Source organism: Phoxinus phoxinus (assembly GCF_949152265.1).
Source record: "Phoxinus phoxinus genome assembly, chromosome: 20".
Taxonomy (NCBI): Eukaryota; Metazoa; Chordata; class Actinopteri; order Cypriniformes; family Leuciscidae; genus Phoxinus; species Phoxinus phoxinus.
Window position 1 is genome coordinate 12,685,198 of NC_136895.1, and position 24,041 is coordinate 12,709,238.

The 24,041-nt window shown below is 37.5% G+C and overlaps 2 protein-coding genes across 7 annotated transcripts; both read left to right on the forward strand.

Annotated features, from left to right (window-relative positions):
• The first annotated feature begins 4,244 nt into the window (after positions 1-4,244).
• On the forward strand, positions 4,245-14,173 carry LOC306988104 (pregnancy-specific beta-1-glycoprotein 7). 5 transcript variants are annotated; one of them, XM_079592846.1, is made up of 9 exons: positions 11,182-11,267; positions 11,423-11,767; positions 12,107-12,436; positions 12,537-12,752; positions 12,845-13,171; positions 13,327-13,536; positions 13,621-13,711; positions 13,809-13,862; positions 13,942-14,173. In XM_079592846.1, exons 2-8 carry the CDS (start codon positions 11,719-11,721, stop codon positions 13,858-13,860), a joined length of 1,275 nt encoding a protein of 424 aa, XP_079448972.1. In that variant the 5' UTR covers positions 11,182-11,267; positions 11,423-11,718; the 3' UTR covers positions 13,861-13,862; positions 13,942-14,173. The 5 variants fall into 5 exon arrangements, 4 of the variants coding, with proteins under 4 accessions (XP_079448973.1, XP_079448974.1, XP_079448972.1 ...); XM_079592847.1 differs by lacking the exons at positions 11,182-11,267; positions 11,423-11,767; positions 12,107-12,436; positions 13,942-14,173 and adding exons at positions 4,245-4,372; positions 4,512-4,571; positions 5,518-5,859 and having other exon boundaries at positions 13,809-13,907; XM_079592848.1 differs by lacking the exons at positions 11,182-11,267; positions 11,423-11,767; positions 12,107-12,436; positions 13,942-14,173 and adding exons at positions 4,245-4,372; positions 4,512-4,571; positions 5,518-5,859 and having other exon boundaries at positions 13,627-13,711; positions 13,809-13,907.
• A 2,357-nt stretch (positions 14,174-16,530) lies between these two features.
• LOC306988103 (sialoadhesin-like) lies at positions 16,531-23,133 on the forward strand. Of its 2 annotated transcripts, none has more exons than XM_079592845.1 (9): positions 16,531-16,637; positions 16,789-16,890; positions 17,299-17,646; positions 17,732-17,947; positions 18,040-18,363; positions 18,522-18,731; positions 18,820-18,907; positions 22,640-22,694; positions 22,784-23,133. In XM_079592845.1, the coding sequence occupies exons 2-9, from the start codon at positions 16,842-16,844 to the stop codon at positions 22,967-22,969; spliced, it is 1,476 nt and encodes a 491-aa protein (XP_079448971.1). In that variant the 5' UTR covers positions 16,531-16,637; positions 16,789-16,841; the 3' UTR covers positions 22,970-23,133. The 2 variants fall into 2 exon arrangements, with proteins under 2 accessions (XP_079448971.1, XP_079448970.1); XM_079592844.1 differs by having other exon boundaries at positions 16,531-16,633.
• The last annotated feature ends 908 nt before the right edge of the window (positions 23,134-24,041 follow it).

The following is a 24,041-nucleotide window of genomic DNA, read 5'->3' on the forward strand; positions in this document are numbered from 1 at the left end:
GCCCTCCTCTCGTTCCCTCTTGGGACCTCTCAGTGGTACTAACTGCCCTGCAGAGTGCTCCCTTTGAGCCTCTGCAATCAGTGGAGCTTAAGTTCCTGTCAATTAAGACAGCGCTCCTGGTTGCTCTGGCCTCCATCAAGAGGGTAGGGGACCTGCACGCATTTTCTGTAGACGAAGCGTGCCTGGAATTCGGGCCGGCCTTTTCTCACGTGATCCTGAGACCCCGGCCTGGATATGTGCCCAAGGTTCCCACCACTCCCTTCCGGGACCAGGTGGTGAACCTGCAAGCGCTGCCCCTGGAGGAGGCAGACCCAGCCTTGGCATTGCTCTGTCCAGTACGCGCCCTCCGTGCTTACGTAGACAGAACGCAATGTTTCAGGACCTCAGACCAGCTCTTTGTCTGTTATGGTGGGAAGCTGAAGGGAAGGGCTCTCTCCAAGCAAAGGTTGTCTCACTGGATAGTGGACGCCATTGCTTTGGCTTACCAGCAGCAAGGTCGACCGTGCCCCCTTGGTGTGACGGCCCACTCCACCCGGAGTGTGGCCTCCTCTTGGGCTCTAGCGCATGGCGCCTCGCTAACAGACATCTGCAGAGCTGCAGGCTGGGCGACACCCAACACATTCGCCAGATTCTACAATCTCCGAGTGGAGCCAGTGTCCTCCCGAGTACTCGCTTCAACCAGCCGGTGCTAGGACCCGCTCAGGTGTCTTCGCTTGCTCGCCATTCCACTCCACGGACTGGATACGTGCGATATTCTCCTCAGGTGAGCCTGATAAGCCCTGAGTTCCTCCAGCGCTGTTGACGTCAACGCCAGAGTTATGCCTCCGGCAGCTTTCGCGTTGGCTAGGTGCCACCATGTGCATGGTTCCCCCGCTGGGCGACCCCCACGTGTGTATTTCCACTGTAAGCCTCCTTCGAGCATGTGTCTTTCCCTTGGCAAGCCAGTCTGCCACCCCTGGGGTTGAAATACTCCACCCTACGGGCTGGACACCCCAGTGTTATCCGTATGCACCCCCCTCCGGGTCATATGTGTTTTCTTAAGTCCCCCCCTTCGGGCGGGCACTGATTGCATATTTCCACTGTGATATGCTTCCCAGTGTACCTTGGTATTCCTGTGTTAAGTAGGAGTCCTTCGTCCGTGCTAGTCTCACGACAGGGAGCTCAGACTTACGCAGGGCACTGGAAGACAGCCGAGGTGGCGTGATTGGACTGGGAACCCCATTCGTCGTCATTTCGACGTAACTCGAAGTGACTACGAAAGGGAACGTCTCGGTTACGGATGTAACCCTCGTTCCCTGAGTAGGGAACGGAGACGTTACGTCTTCCTGCCACTTCCGCTGTACCGCTGGAACAGCCTGAGTTCAGCTTGGCTCCTTCAGCGAAGAAACATATCTGCATGTTGCCGGCTCACTTCCTTATATACCCACACTGTGGGGCGGAGTTACGCTATGCAAATTCAGCAGACCCATGGCATTTGCTTGCCATTGGCTCGTTTTATTAATATTCGAAGAGGATAGGCTTCTAAGCGAACCCCATTCGTCGTCATTTCGACGTAACGTCTCCGTTCCCTACTCAGGGAACGAGGGTTACATCCGTAACCGAGACGTTTCCTTTCCTCACGAATCGCGATTACAGAAACATAACAGTGCATTTTTCAAACTCTAGTGAAGTAGCGCGTCATCGTGACGTAGTATTTCTGGCGCATGCGCATTAAATAAAGTTAATATATTTCATGCATGGTTATATTTCAGCTTTTTAATTTCTGTTCAAACTCATTGTGTTGTTAGACTCTGTAAGTTCACAAAACTTGATTCATTCACCTAACTAAAAGTCAATCATTTTTATAGTGTAGTGTAGTCTAATTTAAATTAAATGTATTTTAACTGAATTTAAATGCAATTTAATTTTGTTTAGATTTGTTTAACTTTGCTCACAACTAAATGTGTTTAATTTACTTAGATCAACATAATGATATTAAAAGTATTCTCTACACAGATGTAAAGTACAATACATTAATATTACATTAAGAACTCCTCTCATAAATTACATTTTATTGTCAAATATTATGTAGAAAACTGACACTTTTAATTGAGTTCATAGAGCAGAAGCTGGTGATAAAAATGTCAACAATAAGTTGTACTGGAGTATACTGTATAAACAAATGTATTGCAGTTTAGAGGAAAAATACATTTCAAGTGCATTAATGCACACAATATATTATAGACTAAACACATTTAAAATACATCAACAAAATAATTAGTAAACACACTTGAGTTGAAATTAAAAACAATTATTTTTTTCATATTTTCCATTAAAATTATTCTTTTATTTAGTATATTAGTCAATACATCAAAATAACTGTTTAAGTAAAACTTAATTAGACATTATTACAACGTGCCTTTTTAAAACATGCACTTACGTGTGTTTAGAAATATTGTCATGAAAGTGTACTTACTTTAAGTTAAACTTAATTAGACATTATAACAAAGTGCATTTGTGAAAAGTGCACTTAAGTGTGTTAAGAAATATTGTGATGAAAGTGTACTTACTTTAAGTTAAACTTAATTAGACATTATTACAAAGTGCATTTGTAAAAAGTGCACTTAAGTGTGTTAAGAAATATTGTGATGAAAGTGTACTTACTTTAAGTTAAACTTAATTAGACATTATTACAAAGTGCATTTGTAAAAAGTGCACTTAAGTGTGTTAAGAAATATTGTGATGAAAGTGTACTTACTTTAAGTTACACTTAATTAGACATTATTACAAAGTGCATTTGTAAAAAGTGCACTTAAGTGTGTTAAGAAATATTGTGATGAAAGTGTACTTACTCTAAGTTAAACTTAATTAGACATTATTACAAAGTGCATTTGTAAAAAGTGCACTTAAGTGTGTTAAGAAATATTGTGATGAAAGTGTACTTACTTTAAGTTACACTTAATTAGACATTATTACAAAGTGCATTTGTAAAAAATGCACTTAAGTGTGTTAAGAAATATTGTGATGAAAGTGTACTTACTTTAAGTTAAACTTAATTAGACATTATTACAAAGTGCATTTGTAAAAAGTGCACTTAAGTGTGTTAAGAAATATTGTGATGAAAGTGTACTTACTTTAAGTTAAGCTTAATTAGACATTATTACAAAGTGCATTTGTAAAAAGTGCACTTAAGTGTGTTAAGAAATATTGTGATGAAAGTGTACTTACTTTAAGTTAAACTTAATTAGACATTATTACAAAGTGCATTTGTAAAAAGTGCACTTAAGTGTGTTAAGAAATATTGTCATTAAAGTGCATTCCCTTTAAGTACACTTAAGTGGTATTTCATTTGAACTATATTATATTATCTGCAAGTGCACTTTTCAAAAAGTATACTTTTATGATATTAAGCACAAAAAAAGTACGCTTTCAATACAATTAAGCACACTTCTTTTTCACAAGGGGAACTGACTGCAGTCTGTATGTATGCGCCTCGATACCCCATGCGGGTTATTTCAGTTTGAAGCTAATTTGTATCTTATTTTATTATGTAATGCTGTGAATGGTAGAACGTGTGACAGACAGTTACATGAGTTCGATTGGGGAATAAAGTGCGAGTTGTGAGATGCCAATCGCCTCCATGAGTCTGTCTGGCCTCTGCAATAATAACTTTAGCTGTGAGCTACCGGTATCCCAATTTTCTTCCTGACACAACGCGTTACACTACGATGTAAACACCTTCCCGTAATCAACGGCGGCGTGACGTCGACCATCGTAGCGCGCGTATTATATTGCAAGGGTTCGGTTTGGTGGAAAAAAATTATAAGGTTCGGCAGAAACCGAACCCCTTTAAAAACCCCAATATTCGACCGAATCCTGGATTCGGTGCATCCCTTTGAAACAAAATTGAAGACATCATGTTTGCAACATATAAATCATTATATAAGTAGGCTACCAAATTCTCAGTCAACAAAGTCACTATTGAAATAAATAAATATTTTTGTCCAACTGTCCAATATTCCAATTAATACAGTTTCATCACAATGTTGCAAAAAACATATAATTAACTTGTATTGAGAACGGTGTAGGTTTTCAAAACCGTATGAAATCAACAAACTCTTTTCTGTAAATTTGAAACGTGTTTTGTCAATTTGTCATTGGCTCAACTGTTTTGGGAAATGTAAAGCATAAAAGTGAACTTGAAGCTATAAAACATTAGATGCTCATGTAGTGGATAGTTAACTGGCTGACCAACAACAAGTGGGTAAAGAGTTATTTTCAGCTTCAGAATAAGGAAGGAAATAACATCATATTTTTGCCTGGTCAACTTCAGACGTTGACATCACTTTTGCAACAGAACACAACTTTTTCAAGCTGGAGAAATCTGCAACATGTAAGTAGGCCTATGTGAATCAATCATTTAAACTTGTTTTAAGGAAATTGTCTTAATGTTCAACAAATACAATTCGTTATTGAAATAAATTATTTGGAATTAATGTGTGCCTCTCTTTTTTTCATTCTGGACAAACAAGTGAATCATTTTCAAAGTTTAAGCATGGACTTCAGACTCATATCACTGATACACATCTCGGGTAAGATTATTGTGTTAATGGATTGTAGTATATCAAAGTCTTATCAAAATTAATTCCAATATACTTTAGACTATGCATCATGCACCGAATCCAGGATTCGGTTTCGGATTCGGCCGAATATTGGGGGTTTTAAAGGGGTTCGGTTTCTGCCGAACTTTAGAATTTTTTTTCCACCGAACCGAACCCTATAAGCTTGCAATATAATACGCGCGCTGGATTGAGGGAAGGTGTTTACGTAACTTAGTAAACGCGTTGTGTCAGGAAGAAAAATAGTAGCTCAATTGCAGAGGCCAGACATAGCCATGGAGGCAATTGGCATCTCACAACAACACAACTCGCACTTTATTCCCCAATCGAGCTCATGTAACTGTCTGTCACACGTTCTACCATCCACAGCGTTACTTAATAAGATAAAAATGAGCATCAAACTGAAATAACCCGCATACATGGGGTATCGAGGCGCATACAATACAATACTACTACCGACAGTTCAACAGGGAGCGCGCAGCTCTTAAAGGGGCCACACCTTATTTTCACTCGTTACAGTAGTGGACCGTTCGAATGACGTAGGCTGTGAGAAAGTGAAAATGGAACTCATGAGCAGAAAAAGTGTTGTTTGATTTTCAGTCAAAAGAAGCATTTCAAGTCGAGCTACATGTTCAATTTGCAATGATGATTTATCATGTGGTGGCAAGGACCCTAAACAATATACAAAATCACCGCTGTTAAAATGCATAATGTTGCTTATTCTTTTTTCTTTTTTTTTTACAGTTAAAATAAAATAAAATGAAAAAAATCCCCCAAAAATCTGGATTCGGTGCATCCCTACTTTAGACATTTTATACATGAAAGAGAGTTGCCTCACTGATGTCATGTGGTTTGTCATATGAGGGTCTTTCCTTCATCAATGCACATTTTTTGGTCTAAGTGTTACCCTTTTCATCAGGTTCTCTAACCGTGGACTTCCTCTCTGTGACCTGTGAAGATGTTTGTGCTCTGAGCGAAAGCCCTGTGCAGCTGAGATGTTCTTATTCCAACATCAACATCAAAACTGTGTTCTGGTTCAGCCAGAAACAGAGTTCACACTGGAGAGACAGTGATGAACCTGAAGATTTGACTTTAGACTCGGACTACTCAGGACGGGTGAAGCAGGAGTTCTCATACAGCCGTTCAACACTCACAATATCAGACCTGAGAGAGAGAGACTCTGGAGAATATCAGCTCATGTTCATCATGAAGGATGGAGTTAAACGTCTCAGCTCAGCCGCCGTCAATCTAACAGTCACAGGTGAAACTGAGTCTCATTTGAGTTTTCATTTGTAATGGGATCAATTATATTGTCATTTTTTATTGCAGACCTGCAAGTGAGGATAAATCCTGCAACTACAGACCCGAAAAAGGAGACAGTAAATTTGACCTGTTATTCTTCCTGTGATTTGACGGCCAGACCGCAGAATTACTTCTGGAAAAAAAATGGACAAAATATAGAAGATAGTAATTTCAGAAGCATTACCTTTACACCCAACGAAGCTGATGGCAGTTACTCCTGTTCTCTTACTGTAGATCTTAAGAATCCCTCTTCCCCTGTGTGTGAGTGTGATACTTGATATGATATGTTTATTAATAAGCACTTAGTTGTTCATACACAAGTATTTGTGTTTAAAGTTTTTTTCATATAAAGATGTATGTTCACTATGAAAATTCTTTGCGATTTTCTCATGCAATTTGTCTGTTCAAATCAAAGTGTGCATTTGAGACACGGTGTCTGTCCCAATACCCACACTTGCGGACTTTGCACTTGACCCCTCATCTGTTTGCGTGACGTTTTTCCTGAATTTGTGACAAACATTCATCTTGGTGTGATCAATCCTTAATAAGGCCTTAATTATGACTTACACAGCAGGATTCTGTGTCTCTTTCAGGTATTTCTAAGAGTGGCTGCTGGGATGTGTCTTACTCCTCTAGAAGAGTCTGTGTTTTGATGGGCTCAACAGTAGATATTTCCAGCACATACTCACATCCCTCTGGTTATACTGTAAATAATACATTCTGGCATTACGGTCAGCCTGGTGACTTCAATGATCTGCGTGAGAAGCATCAGTTCGCTGGTCGTGTGGAGTATGAGGGAAACACACTTTTGAGAATCAAAGAGCTCAAGATGAACGACTCTGGAGGATATAGATTCAGGATCATCAGTGACAGGACAGGAGGACCGATAAACTACTCTGGATCACCTGGAGTCATTCTTACTGTCACAGGTAACTAATCATGATGGATTTGATAACATTTTAATTATACGATTCACAGACAATTTACAGCCATCAAGAATACTACTACATTTTATAGAGATTTTGTTCTCAAAATCAATGTTAGCTAGGCCCAACTCCAAGTGCTTCAACTCTGTTTTTCAGATACGCAGGTGATAAGAAGCCCAAACATTATATCAGAGGGACAGGAAGTGATATTAAGCTGTTCAACTAAATGCACTCTGAACAACAAACATACTTACATCTGGTACAAGAACGGACGGCAGGTAACGGATGGATTCACTAAAGCCAACAAGCTGTACCTGAACTCAGTCAGCAATGAAGAGCTTCACGAGTATTCCTGTGCTGTAGAAGGTGACACATCTCTCACGATACATGTGCTTTAGTGTGAAATGATTTCTGCATTAAGATGATGTACTTGATATGTTATTAGTGTTTTTTTAATGTTATAAGTGTATTTTTAATTGTTGTGTATCTGTAACTTGTGTCTTATGCTAAAAAGTCCAGAGACGAACACAGCTTTACGGAACGTCGTAATCATACTGTCCGTGTTTCTGATTCTTGCACTCATAGGTGTCCTGTGGTATAGGTAAAACATTGTTTCTATTATCCGTCCTTATTGCTTTACCATACATTTTTGGGCCAAGTTGCTGAGCTTCGGAAAGTCATCGCTGTTGTGTAAATGTGTGTGGTGATGGTTAATGTGTCATGGTTTTGAAACAAAATGTTTTTGCAGCTTAGTTTCAGTAGGTCTGTTTGGATTGGGAGGACGTTTTGAATTTTAAAAAGTATAGGTTGTTTTCATAGTACATTGAACTCATTGAATCTTAAGATCCATTAAAAAAATATTTTTCTTTTGACACGATGCAGTTTATACAGGAGAAGGAATAATTCATCTCAACAGCAGGACGACACAAATGATGTTGTGCAGGTGAGAGCATCTGACCAGGTTATTTGACACAGACTATGCTTGAATATATGTTGTGTTCTGTCACTGATATTTTGTATTCTGCTCTCTTTTCTCCCTTATCTCTCATTCGGGTTCTGCTACACTGTATTATAATGATGAACCCTTGTCTACGGTCTGCACGCAGCAAGTTAACATCAAGGATCAGGACGTTCATTATTCAACTATTAATTTCAATCAACCTCACAAGAAGAACACATCTTTGGCACCTACTGCTGTACATTCAACCTCAGATGATGTTCATTATGAATCTGTGAAGTTCAGTAGACCCTCAGTTTAGACCCACCATTAAAAAAAACTACTAACTCGACTATAGCCATATTGTGAACAAGCTACCCTTGTCAAATGTCTGGTTGTTCTGTATATTTGTGTAGTTTAAAACATTTTTACTTAAATTTTGTTATGAGTGACTCAGTGGGTGTTCAAAGATGTGTTTCTCCTGAATTGTAATCTTTGTAGTGTGTTTTTTTCAAATACTTTTAAACATTGCCTGCTTAAATTGTGTGTATGTGTCTTTAGATGAAACAAATAAATGATCTCAGATCTCAAAAGATTTTTATTTAAAATAAATGCTGTTCCTCAACATTTGTTCATCAAAAAGAAAAAGAGACCATTACGGTTTCGACTGAATTTTGCTTCAAATGAATGCAGCCTTGGTACATGTAATCTTTTCAATATAAAATCTTTCTGGAGCCGAACTTTTTAGTAGTAGTGCATATTTGTTATGACGCAAGTCTGCAAGTTGTTTTTGGGTTGTGATTTTTATTTCTATAAAAAGAAAAAGGGAAGGAAATGAAATTGCTAAACATATTCCATTTGCAAAACTGTAATGGGCGTGTATCTGTAGTTTTTTGGGTATATTATACATTTACATTATGCAACCTGATTATTTACAAGCAGCAAATACAAAAACAACAACAAAAAAAAAAAAAACAGGGCAAATTAAAAAACGTTAAAATAATTATAAAAGACGAATGCTGGTCCTCATAATGTTCTCTTGGATTATCTTGAGCCTTACCCTGTCTACTAGTAAGATATGTGGTAGTCAAATGCACTGGTTTGTCATATCCCTAAATATAAAATGTGATTTAACAACTTTAAAATCTATGGGTTACTGATTACCAATGAGTCGACACAAGGGAGGAGTGTAGTGGAATGTTTTCAAGAGTTTTACTCTAGAAATTATGAGCTACTGTTGCTCAACAATTAGAGTGTAAAACGGGAAGAGTTATTTTCACATTTACATTTAGTCATTTAGCAGACGCTTTTATCCAAAGCGACTTACAACTGAGGACTTACAGGAAGCGAGTCATCATGAAGAGGCAAAAATAACGCAAGAAGTGCTCAAAATACAAAGTTCAGTCATTGCTCAGAGTAGCATAAGCCAAACAAGGGAGGATTAAAGGAAAAGTTTATAAAAAATAAAAAAAATTGTCAAGTGCTCACGGAAGAGATGAGTTTTCAGTTGTCTTTTGAATGTGGTCAGGGATTCTGCATTCCGGACGAGGGTAGGGAGATCATTCCTCCAGCATGGAACCGTGAATGAGAATGTTCTGGAGAGTGATTTTGTGGCTCTCTGTGATGGTAACACGAGCCGTCGCTCATTGACTGATCGCAGGCTTCTGGTAGGGATGTAGACTCGTAGGAGCTAACACAGTCTCACCCCAAAACGTCACATACTGACGGGTCTTGACCATACGTCAACATACGACGAAAAGGGTACCCCTATAACGTCCATGTGTGACGATTCGGGTATGGTTGGGTTTAGGTATGCGTTAGGGTACCGCTAGGAGGCGCTGCTGGTGCGCTTATGTCTGCGTCTCATATTGACGTTATAGGGGAACCCTTTTCGTCGCATGTTGACGTATGGTCAAGACCCGTCAGTATATGACGTTTTGGGGTGAGAGCGAGTGAAAGTAGGAGGGAGCTGAGCCTGTGGTCGATCTGTAAGCGAGCGTCAATGCCTTGAACTTGATGCGAGCAGCGAGTGGTAGCCAGTGCAGAGAGATGAACAGAGGAGTGACGTGGGCCCTTTTGGGCTCATTGAAGACAAGACGGGCTGCAGCATTCTGGATCATTTGTAGCAGTTTAGTTGCACATGATGGAAGACCAGCCAGAAGAGCATTGCAGTAATCAAGCCTAGAGATAACCAAGGCCTGGGCGAGAGGTTGTGTTGCATGCTCAGTTAGGAAAGGTCGGATCTTCCTGATGTTGTGCAGTGCAAACCTGCATGATCAAGCTGTCTTTGTGATGTGGTCTGTGAAGGTCAGATGCTCATCAAATGTTACTCCAAGGTTTCTGACCGACCTTGATGGGGTGTTTAAAGTTGAATCTAGCTGGATAGTGAAGTCGTGCTGTAGAGACGGATTGGCAGGGAGGACGAGAAGCTCAGTCTTTGCCAGGTTGAGCTGCAGGTGATGTTGAGCTGCAGGTGATGTTCCTTCATCCATGCCGAGATGTCCGCCAGACAGCTTGAGATACGTTCAGCTACTGTGGGATCAGCAGGTTGAAATGAGAGGTAGAGCTGGGTGTCATCAGCATAGCAATGGTAAGAGAAGCCATGCGCCATCGTATGTGTGTTTCCCTGCGTCCAAGTCCAAGTCCTCGGGGTAGTTGTTGTTGTTGTCTGTTTTGTTTTATTTTATTATCATTAAAAGCCCATAAACTTTGCACCTGAGTCCTCGCTTCTTTCACCACCCCCACTCCTGACACCGAGCCCGTATGTTAATCCGGCCCTGAGTACCATGTCCTGAGCGTATTACAGTTTGGAGACGTCAAAATCTAATATACAGTATATATAGACTTATCTCTTTGGCAGCAAGTATAGCTGAATGTGGTTCAATGTGTAAAGCTCTTGGTCATTAAAGGTCTTGTTTTGATCTTAAATTGTATTTTCTGTTGACATTTGATATCTTGTGCTGCTAAAATATAATACATTCTTATCAATGTTTAGCTTTTTATATTTAGGCCAGAGAAAAACATCATAATGTAACTTTCTGTCTTTCTAAGATTCATGCTGTTGGTTATTGAATGCATCATAAATGTATCTTTGTATGATTTCCCATAAACCTGTGCCTATAAATAAAAAAATTAAAAAACGGCATCTGATGATTGAAATGAATATGTGTGTTTCATTAAACTTATGATTCACTGAGTTAATTCAGGAAAAATTATCAAATAATATTTGCCTGTAATTGATACTGTTCTTTTGTCTGTTTAGATTTGTATTTAGTGTTTCTTAAAAATAGGAAATGACAAAACTCAAGGTTTAATTAATTTAAACTGATTAATTTAAACAGCTTGTGTAACATAAAAGCTAAAACTGACTTCATGAGTTGAGTTTGACTGATCATTTATTTGTGTGTTAGTCAGAAAAGGGAAGGAAATAAGATGTTAAAAACAACTTCTAAATCTGACAGTAGAAACTACAACTAACATCAGAGAACAACAGCGACATGTAATGTAGGTAAATCTAATCTTTCATTGCATTTAAACATTACATTAAATGTCATTTTAAGCATGATTTTCTGAAGCGTGTTACTTTATTTATGATTCTGACTGTAAAGACCTTGAGTGTCTCAGTCAAACACAACGAGTGTGTCTGTTTTTTTTCTCAGGACGAGCAGCTCTGAATTCGTATGAATTTTACGAGGTGGCTAATTCGTACCAATTCATACGACCTCACTCGTACGAATTTGTACGTTTTTTGCTAAATCGTACATATTTTACGAGTTGCCAAAATCGTATGAATTCATACGAATGATCTACCCCTGACCCCGCCCCTAAACCTACCCCTCACGTGGGTTTAGACAAATCGTACAAATTCGTACGAATTAGCCACCTTTTAATCACTCGTACAAATTCGTACGAATTGGTCGTGAGATTGAATCTGAATGTACAGAAAGTGAAGAACATGAACTCCAGACTGTTACTTCTGATCCTGCTGCTGCTGCACAATACAGGTTTGAGAATTACTGTCTTATTCTCGTCAGGTTTTAATGTAAATGTGGCTCTAATTATATTTCACATGTTCCAAAAGTGATTGCTTTGATTTTAACTTAATGTCCAGTGAGTCTGAATGTTGGTATAGTTTAACTTTACTCTCTGTTCTACAATATCAGTGTATTTAAAAAAAATACTTTTTTGACAATATGTAAATTTGAACTAAATTGATCATCATGGTTGTGTGTGTGTGTGTGTGTGTGTGAAGCAGATTGGTGAGTCTGGATTGTAACAATTGAGGATCTCTCCTCTGTCTGTATGTAAACTTCATCTCAGTAATGAAATGTTTTCTTGTTCAGGCTTCGTAACATTGGACTTTCAAGAGAATATTTGTGCTGTGAAGGGGCATGAAGTGACACTGAGGTACTCTTACTATAACATCAACACCAAAACTGTGTTCTGGTTCAGCCAGAAACAGAGTTCAAACTGGAGAAAGAGTGATGAACCTGAAGATTTGACTTTAGACTCGGACTACTCAGGACGGGTGAAGCAGGAGTTCTCATACAGCCCTTTAACACTCACAATATCAGACCTGAGAGAGAGAGACTCTGGAGAATATCAGCTCATGTTCATCATGAAGGATGGAGTTAAACGTCTCAGCTCAGCCGCCTTCAATCTAACAGTCACAGGTGAAACTGAGTCCAGATTCTGGTCACTTCAGAGTTTTCCATTTGTCATGTTTCCATTTGTCATGTGATGAAGTATTTCTTATTTTTTACTTTAATTTAGAGCTGCAAGTGAGAATGAATCCTACAGGCTCGACAGATCAGAGAGTGAAACTGACCTGTGATTCTTCCTGCATCACTGGAGATTGGTATTACTGGATGAAGGATGGACAGTATGTCAGATATACAGAGTCTCGCGACATGTTTGTGTCACTCAGCACTGATGCTGGCAGATATTCCTGTGATCTTGATAACCGTAAACATCCCTCCTCTTCTGTGTGTGAGTGTCAAATAATACACTCAAAGATGGTACTGTTTAAACATGTTTTAAAGTAAGTGTGAGTTTTACATGTTAATCTGTGTCTCTTTCAGGTATTTCTAAGAGTGGCTGCTGGGATGTGTCTTACTCCTCTAGAAGAGTCTGTGTTTTGATGGGCTCAACAGTAGATATTTCCAGCACATACTCACATCCCTCTGGTTATACTGTAAATAATACATTCTGGCATTACGGTCAGCCTGGTGACTTCAATGATCTGCGTGAGAAGCATCAGTTCGCTGGTCGTGTGGAGTATGAGGGAAACACACTGAGAATCAAAGAGCTCAAGATGAACGACTCTGGAGAATATAAATTCAAGATCATCACTGACAGGACAGGAGGAAAAATCTCTGGATCACCTGGAGTCATTCTTACTGTCACAGGTAACTGATCATGATGGATTTGATAACATTTTAATTAGAAGATTCACAGAAAATTACTGCCATCAAGAATACTACTACATTATATAGAGATTTTGTTTTCCAATGTTAAAATCAATGTTAAGCTCAACTTGAAATACTTCAACTCTGTTTTTCAGATACGCAGGTGATAAGAAGCCCAAACATTATATCTGAGGGACAGGAAGTGATATTAAGCTGTTCAACTAAATGCACTCTGAACGACAAACATACTTACATCTGGTACAAGAACGGACGGCAGGTAACGGATGGATTCACTAAAGCCAACAAGCTGTACCTGAACTCAGTCAGCAATGAAGAGCTTCACGAGTATTCCTGTGCTGTAGAAGGTGACACATCTCTCACGATACATGTGCTTTAGTGTGAAATATTATTTGTCTGATAGTCATGATTCACTTCTTTGTGTTGTGAAGATCCAGTGGACAGCACAGCGGTCAGCCATTATACAGTCATTCTGCTGGCGTTTTTACCTCAGTTTCTCATAATAGCGGCTCTGTGGATGTGGTGAGTAAAACATCCTGTGAAATTCACAATTGCATGATGTACAGTGAATATAATGAAATTAATTCAGATTATAAGATTGTGAATTATGATTCAACAGCTTTTTCATCAGAATGCATCTAATCTCAAAACCAAACGGAAGACAAAAGTGAAGGTGAGAAATTATGTATAGAGAATCTGCTCAACACATGCAATGATGAACATTGTGAATGTATTTAATGTCTTTCTATTAGTCTGTCTCAGAATCTGATGTTCCACATCTGTCCATCTGCTGTCTGGCCATCGATCTGGTGGAGTGATGATGTCATTGTGTTCTTCCATTGTGAGATCATCACCTAGCAACAGTCAGAACTGTCAGCAGCAACATCAGTGATGTCATATATAGTGACCTATCAATGACTGTGCAGTTTTTATAGGTTTTAGTCCATTTCTTTCTTCCTTTTGCTAAATGTAAGAAGTGCTTTCAAATAAAAATAAATAAATAAAAACAATTCTATAAAGGCTGTATTTATTGATTTCATCCTAATGATGGGGCATAGCGTTTGTGCTCTGTTTATTTTTATCTTATGATTTCGTTATTCTTGTATTAGTGTGCACTTTCATTTTATATTTCAATAGAAGAACTGTAACCACAGTAATGATGCTGGTTATTGTGGGAAATAATTGAACAAGTAATCTAAAGCTGGTGATGAGGATTAAGAACAATGCAGCTTATAGACTTCATTGCCTCCATGATCAACTTTGCTGAACTGTGAAGACATTGCCACTTTTTTCTGGTCGAGTTCATTTGGCCTGTAAAGTCATAGGTTTGTGAGGCAGTTTTAATGTTTCCATAAACTGCGTTACCTCTGCGGTGCTTTATAGTGTATTGAAACATTTACTGTATAAGTATCATGAATTGGCTACCGTGTTCTTAGAGTATCTTAGCAGTTTGGAGACACCAACATCTAATGAACTGCTTTTATGAGCTTTATGTTTCAGTTCTTCAGAACATGTCTGTCACTCTCATCTTGGTCTGTCTGGGGTCCATCAACTGTTTGATATCCAACATTCTTCAAAATATCTTCTTTTGTCTTCAGAAACTGATATAAGTTTGGAACAATATAAAGGCGAGTAAAGGATGATATGATATTGAAGAATGCACAAAACGTGCAAACTAATAAAAACATTATAAACTCTATGAAACGATAAACAATTGTAGTTTAAGTTTGCGCAGAAACTATATTGACCTTTTTTGAAATAATCCATGAAACCTGCTGAGAAACGAGGAGCGTGAACTAAAATGAGCAGTTCGACACGCGCATGCCCGGGAAACTTATGAATATTAATGTAGGCTCCGCCCACTGCCTCTACAGACGCACAACACACTTTTGCTCCATATTTCACACAGACCAATGGTGCAAAACTTGTCACTTGAAAGCGAAAACAGTGTTTGAGACTCGTGGCAGCATTCAAGCAGTTGTAGTTTCGTAATTGTTTTTTTGCTAGAAAAATATACAAAACATTTGTGAGAAAATATTCTGCAAGTGTGCAACTCTCATTGGATGAATCCACATACTGATTTGCGGATGAGCCACATTTCTCTGTGACTTCACATTTTTTGAAGTGAATGTGTTTTGCACCATATTCACTGCAGCAACTGTAGCAAAAATGCGAGCGTATGAGTTTCTTAATTTGTGATTTGTAGATTAGGATTTGTGCACCTGCAATGAAGAATTTGAGAAGGTGTAACTGTTGTGTTGTGTTTGTGGAAGAGAAAAAAAAATCTACACGTTTAGAACTCTTAAAACATTTCTCTCTGTGACTTCAAATTCACTGATACACATGTGTGGCTATTCTCCACAACTACAAATTCCACTGTCACAGGCGCTCAGTTGATCTGCACCAAATATAACTTCATATCATATTGCATCGAAGCAGACACACAAGACAAACATATCTAGTGTTCATGTTTTCCACACTCTGAGGTGTTAGCTCGTACACTGCAAGATGTTTAGCTAAGATAACACTCATTTACCACTTTATTCTGAGACATTCGAGCATGTGGTCTGTCTCTTGGAAACGTATAGACTTTTGCCCTCATCTAAACAACAAGTACACAAGTTCACCCTAAGTCAATCAGCTATATTTGAGGCATAAAGATTAATAAAAGAAATGCATTAAACATACATTTCAAATGATGATAATGGTAAACAAATCAAAATGATAGTAATGAGAAATACATCAACATGATAATAATGATTTCTTAAAACATGATTGACTTCATTTGATTAAATTATACTTAAGATCTATAATGATTAAATGATAAAACATAAGCAAATGATAAAACATAAGCAAATTATATAAGCTTTTTTTCTTAACATAACATAATTTTTTTCTTCTTTTCCTGATTCATCACTAAGATTCGTGCTGTTGGTTATTGAATGCAGCATAAATTTATCTTTGTATGATTTCCCATAATCACGTGCCTATAAAAAGTACTGAAAAGGGCCTCTGATGAAGCAATTGAAATTAATATCTAAATGTGAGTTTCCTTAAACTTAAGATTCCCAAACTGATTTCAGGAGAAATAATTACATAATATGTGCCTTTAATTTATGCGGTTCTGGAATATTTATAAATACTTGTTTATTTTTTTTTATTTTTGTCTTTTTAGATTTTTATTTAATTTTACTTAAAAATAGAAAATAATAAAATTCAAGGTTTAATTAATTTAAACTGATTAATAAGATAATGTATTATAATGGCTAATACTGACTTCCTGAGCTGAGTTTGACAGTAAACATTTTCTGAAGCGTAAGCGTCTCATTTTTTGTGTGTTAGTAAGAAAAGGGAAGGAAATAAGATCAGCAGAAAGTCTGAACAGCTTCTAAATCTGACAGTAGAAACTACAACTAACATCAGAGAACAACAGCGACATGTAATGTAGGTAAATCTAATCTTTCATTGCATTTAAACATTACATTAAATGTCATTTTAAGCATGATTTTCTGAAGCGTGTTACTTTATTTATGATTCTGACTGTAAAGACCCTTCAAGTGTTTCAGTCAAACTCAACCAGTGTGTCTTTTTTCTCTCAGGACGAGCAGCTCTGTGTGTTTCATTGAATCTGAATGTACAGAAAGTGAAGAACATGAACTCCAGACTGTTACCTCTGATCCTGCTGCTACTGCACAATACAGGTTTGAGAATTACTGTCTTATTCTCGTCAGGTTTTAATGTAAATGTGGCTCTAATTATATTTCACATGTTCCAAAAGTGATTGCTTTGATTTTAACTTAATGTCCAGTGAGTCTGAATGTTGGTATAGTTTAACTTTACTCTCTGTTCTACAATGTCAGTGTATTTAAAAAAAAATACTTTTTTGACAATATGTAAATTTGAACTAAATTGATCATCATGGTTGTGTGTGTGTGTGTGTGTGTGTGTGTGTGTGTGTGTGTGTGTGTGTGTGTGTGTGTGTGTGTGTGTGTGTGTGTGTGTGTGTGTGTGTGAGAAGCAGATTGGTGAGTCTGGATTGTAACAATTGAGGATCTCTCCTCTGTCTGTATGTAAACTTCATCTCAGTAATGAAATGTTTTCTTGTTCAGGCTTCGTAACATTGGACCGCCTCTCTGTGTCCTGTAGTCAAGAGAATATTTGTGCTGTGAAGGGGTATGAAGTGACACTGAGTTGCTCTTACTACAACATCATCAACATCAAAACTGTGTTCTGGTTCAGCCAGAAACAGAGTTCAAACTGGAGAAAGAGTGATGAACCTGAAGATTTGACTTTAGACTCGGACTACTCAGGACGGGTGAAGCAGGAGTTCTCATACAGCCCTTTAACACTCACAATATCAGACCTGAGAGAGAGAGACTCTGGAGAATATCAGCTCATGTTCATCATGAAGGATGGAGTTAAACATCTCAGCTCAACTGTCAATCTAACAGTCACAGGTGAAACTGAGTCGAGATTCTGGTCACTTCAGAGTTTTCCATTTGTCATGTGATGAAGTATTACTTATTTTTTACTTTAATTCAGAGCTGCAAGTGAGAATGAATCCTACAGGCTCGACAGATCAGAGAGTGAAACTGACCTGTGATTCTTCCTGCACCCCTGGAGATTGGTACTGGATGAAGGATGGAAAGTATTACACATATACAGAGTCTCGCGACATGCTTGTGTCACTCAGCACTGATGCTGGCAGATATTCCTGTTATCTTGATTGGGACCGTAAACATCCCTCCTCCTCTGTGTGTGAGTGTCAAATAATACACTCAATGATGCTACTGTTTAAACATGTTTTAAAGTAAGTGTGAGTTTTACATGTTAATCTGTGTCTCTTTCAGGTATTTCTAAGAGTGGCTGCTGGGATGTGTCTTACTCCTCTAGAAGAGTCTGTGTTTTGATGGGCTCAACAGTAGATATTTCCAGCACATACTCGCATCCCTCTGGTTATACTGTAAATAAAACATTCTGGCATTACGGTGAGCCTGGTGACATGGATCTGCGTGAGAAGCATCAGTTCGCTGGTCGTGTGGAGTATGAGGGAAACACACTGAGAATCAAAGAGCTCAAGATGAACGACTCTGGAGAATATAAATTCAGGATCATCACTGACAGGACAGAAGGAAAATACTCTGGATCACCTGGAGTCATTCTTACTGTCACAGGTAACTGATCATGATGGATTTGATAACATTTTAATTAGAAGATTCACAGAAAATTACTGCCATCAAGAATACTACTACATTTTATAGAGATTTTGTTTTCCATGTCAACATCAATGTTAGCTAGGCCCAACTCCAAGTGCTTCAACTCTGTTTTTCAGATACGCAGGTGATAAGAAGCCCAAACATTATATCAGAGGGACAGGAAGTGATATTAAGCTGTTCAACTAAATGCACTCTGAACGACAAACATACTTACATCTGGTACAAGAACGGACGGCAGGTAACAGATGGATTTACTAAAGCCAACAAGCTGTACCTGAACTCAGTCAGCAATGAAGCGCTTCAAAAGTATTCCTGTGCTGTAGAAGGTGACACATCTCTCACGATACATGTGCTTTAGTCTGAAATGAGTGCAGAAGTCTGAGTGTTTCTTATATAAGTAATTTCTGCTTACAGACCGAGAGAAGAGCACAGCACTACGAAACACTGCAGTCGTACTGTGTGTGTTTTTGACTCTTGCGTTCATAGGAGTCATGTGGTATAGGTCAGTCAATTTTGTTTTAAGTTGAAGGATTTTGAAAAAAACTAAAACCTAAAATTATGAGCTAAAGTAAATAGATCAGATTCTGTACTATTTTGTCACAAATGAAATTAAATCTGTTTAAAATGTAGACTCAAATTGTAAAATAATTTAATGCAATTTGATAACATATAAATATAATTATAATTAATTATAAAATAATTAATTATATATATAATTATAAATATAATTGGTAACACTTTCTATAAAGTATTTATAATTAATTACTGTATAAGGGTATTCCTAATGGGTAATAATATATGCATTATAACAACCTTATAATATGTTGTATCATCTTATAAATAATCATAACAGCAGGTACAATACATTATAATACTTATCTATGTGTGGTTGTAACTTTTAAGAGTACAATGCAGTAGAACACCTGATGAAGACTGCATTTATAATGCATCATAGGGTATTCTTAATGCATTATAATACACACATAATCTAAAACTATTGAGTATGATAATTTATAACACACAATGGACGTAATTGTATCCACTTAAGTTATAATGGATTATATATCCCATATTTTACTTTCCTAAGTCTCATGTCTTGACATTGTTTACTTAGATCTGCACAGTATCACACTTCATCTGGTCTTTCACTTTTTGGTAAAGTGACAAAAACTAAGTTTTCTTTTAAACATCTAAAAAGCTTTATAATGTGGTCATAATATTTCAAAGTTAAGTCTTCTTTTAAACAGCCATAGGATATCATGAAGTGGTTATAAGTCATTTCCCATAACCACTTCATGGTATCGTAAGGCTGTTTAAAAGAAGACTTAACTTGTATTATTACTTAACTTAAAGCAGACAAAGAACACTTATAAATATTATGACCACACTATAAAACTTTTTAGATGTTTAAAATAAGACTTTGTTTTTGTCACTTTACTTTAAATATCACTCATAAGATGAAGTGTGATACTTTGCAGATCTAAGTAAACAATGTCAAGATATGAGACTTGAGAAAGTAAAAGACATGAAACTATGGGATTTATAACATACGATTATAATCATTGTGTGTTGTAAATTATGATTATCATACCTGTAGTAGCTTTTTCCAGTTTAACCTTTGTTCCTTATGGCTACTACTGTTGGCTGAGCTGGATATAGCTTGACGCGTGCAGTTGTAAAGATGAGTAGTAGAAGTTGATACAGTCGGTCCAATAACCATTTATTATTGATGTAGATAGAATGTTACATAAACTTGAGGTAAATAAAACAAACAATTCAACTAAAGCAGTCTCTTATATGGTAGCAAACGGCTTGTCACGTCATGGAACCATACAGCACACCATCCTTTAGGTGGCGGTAGATAGACCTGTGGCCATATATATCACTCACTCATTCATACACACTATTCACAAGAAAGAAACATGAAATCAACTCAAAGCTCAATTTGGCTCCTACAATACCCTTGATAGTTATAACCACAAATAGGTAGCCTAAGTATTATTACTGTTGTTACAATTATTTATGAAATGATTCAACACATAATAAGGATGTTTCTAAGGCAATTATGTGTGTATTATAATGCATTACGACCCTTATGATGCATTATAAATGTCATGTTTGGGGTTGAGGAGATGAGGCAAGGACTTAAATGCAGGAGTTGAAATGCTTTTAAGTAAACATAACAAAACAACAGAAATTACCCTGGGGGGAAATATAAATTGACTCACCTAGATCACAGGAAAAACACACAAGGGTAACATACCAGGGGCCTAATTTATAAAACTGTGCGTAGGATCCTTACCAAAAGTGTACGTGCGCCCGAAAGCCAAAAATGGCGTGCGCAAAAAATATTCAGACTTATAAAACCGTGCGTACGCCAGAACCTGTGCAGGATTCACTTTATAAATCGCACTCAGCGGAAGATTGTGCGCACATGTGTCTCCTCCCCGAAATAACCATATATGGAGCTTACAACGCCTAGTTTTACTATGCATATCCTCATCTGCATATCATTTGCATATTATTATTCATCCACGTGATAACATGTTTAACGGTACAAGACATTAGGAAAATATGAAATACGGATGTGCCGTCACATTACATTAATAAAAATGATTTAGTAGCCTATCCTTGCCTTGTTTTTGAATAAATAAATCAAATAGTGTAAAATACATTTCAGAGAAAGTTTTTCTCAATCTTTTCCACTGGCCAAATAGTATTTTTAATTGATTTATATTTTAAATGGAAACAGATAGACCTTGTTGTGCATTATATTTGCACAATCTGCTATTATCATGATAAGCAATTATCTCTGTATGTTAAAACATTAAAACACAGCATGCCAAAGGAAAAGTGTTCAAAAGCATTGCATCCACAACAAATATTTATAGGCTATTTATTGAATATATTTGAAATTTTCAGTAAATGTCATGTAGTTTAAGTGTTTGACTCCATTAATGAGAATGGCATATTTAATCTAAATGTTTATATCAGAAAAATAAAACATAGTTTAAATCATTATTTTATTTAAACTGTTATTGTGAACATGCATGCCACTGTAGCCTATTTATGATTTGGACTCATAATGAAGATTTACAGTTTAACTTCATCTGCCGTTCTGTAAACTATATACACCTGGCTTGACATATCCGCGCGTTCTCATCCTGGCTCAGCAAACGTGCAACGGATTAAGCCAGGATGCACTGATTAAACTAGGTCAAGCCGCGACTGTTCTGTTATCCTGGCTTTCTTAATTCTACTTTTGTGCAATACCCCTCAGGACTGCAAACACAGGGACAATAAATAAGTGAGAGCAAACAAAGCAGGTAATGAGGGAGGACAGGTGGGGCAAATTAATCAATAATCAGGTAACAAGGTGGGAGGGGCAAGAGACGAGAGCACATGGCACAAGGAAACACATGACAAGATGTGCTCACAACAAACAGGACTAGAACACAAGCACAGGGCCAGTAAAACCAATCACCAGCCATGTGCCAACAGCCAACAGCTTCCACGCTCCGAACCGTAGTTGGGAGCGAGCTAGTCTCAACATAATAACTTGGCTCGTGGCAGGTAACTTGCGTCTAGTGGTCCGGGCTAACAGAGCCGAAGCACAAAACAGTGAGGTGAAAACATAATGAAAACACTCAAGCCACGTGTTCACACAAAACATGACAACATGAAAGCACACAGACAGTGTAGAACACAAGATGTGTGCTACACACCACAAGACAAAACACACGCAGACGGAAGAGCGCGCGGCTCGAGCGAACTCGAAACCGTGCGCTCACGTGACAAGACAGAGCGCACGAGAACGAGCGAATGATCAAACCGCGCACTCAGACAAAGACGAGACAAAACCGCGGAGTGTCAGAGCTCTGTCACAAAACCAAGAAATGAACTAGACCGAAGTGACAGAACCCTGACAATAAATGCAGTCTTCATCTAGTGTTATAATGCATTGTACTCTTAAAAGTTATAACCAAAAATAGGTAGCCTAAGTATTTTAATGTATTTTACCTGATTATTCATAAGAAGATATTAAATATTATTTAGTAAGGCATTATGCATGTATTATTATATAATGCATTGAGACTACCCCTGTAATACATTATAATGCAGGCTTCAAAGACAGTGTTACCATATAATATTTTAATATAATTTGTAATTTAAAAAAAAATGAATTTGGACCCCACTGTGTAGGCTATTTTATAAATGGTTGTGTTTCTTTAAGGTGGAGAAGGCGTGCCTTGACTAAACCCCACAGGGTTAAAAAGGAGGAGGTGCTGGTGAGAATGGATGACACTAAATTTAGTTTTACGCACATTTATTTAAAAAAGTTAACTTTTCTTATTTATTATTGTGTTTCCCTCACCAGTATGACTCGGTGCATAACACTGCATCCTCTGACCTCACGCAGAAAGCAGATGCCGACAATCAAGACATTCATTATTCCAGCATTAGTTTTAAAACAAAAGATGCATCTTCAATCCCTACAGCCTTATGTGAAACAGACACCACAGAAACAGAGGATGTCCAATATTCCACAGTCATGTTTAAATAACACACTGTTACCCTAGTGAGCTAATCATATTATTGCATTTGGGATATATAACTTGCGTAATTCACTGTTGTCCACACCCCAGCAACTGATTCCTCCTTTGTATTCTCATGTATCACTCCACACTCTCTCTCTAATCGCATAATAAAATAATTACAGCTTAAATCAATTTTTCATGTCAATTTATTTGTTGGTAAGTAGTAGAATAATGTACATAATAGGCAGAATAATGTAGGCCTATATTCAGCTGGTCATCACTTCAGGATGATACCTCTGCTTCATGTAAGAAATCTTTTTGCAATAGTTCGACTGTACATGAGAGATATTATGCCTTTCTTAACCACATGATTGCTCACAAGACTAAATAAAATAAAAATAATTATTTACTGTAATTATTTAGCAGTAATATATAACAAATATAACATGCTTTCTATATATATATATATATATATATATATATATATATATATATATATATATATATATATATATATATATAGCCTATATATATACAGTATATACTACATATACAGGATTAAGCACTAAAGTCCAGGTTACACTGGATTGCCAAATTAGACCAATGATCTGTCACGAGTAGAAACACAACCGGTTGGTTCTGCAAAAAAACTGGTTAATCATATATTTTGAGATCAGAATTTGGCCAGCAAAAGCTTGACTTTAATGCTTTGGGAAGGAAGTCTTGGTGTGTTCTCCTGTACATTTATTAGTCTTTTTAAAATGTAGGAACCATACGAATTGAACAGAAAGGACTGTAAAGGTATCGCTCTCTATGCACCAGTGCCATGTTCTTCAAGAGGTCTGTTATTCCACTGACCGGTGAAAGGTAAGACATAATTTGACAGACCAGAAAATGTGCTCATTTTAAACATTCAATCAGACATTTAAAGCTTCAGTAGGTAACATTTGAAAAAATATATTTTTTACATATTTGTTAAAACTGTCATTATGTCCTGACAGTAGAATATGAGACAGATAATCTGCGAAAAAAGCAAGCTCCTCTGGCTCCTCCCAGTGGTCCTATTGCCATTTGCAGAAATGCACCGCTCCCTTCAGA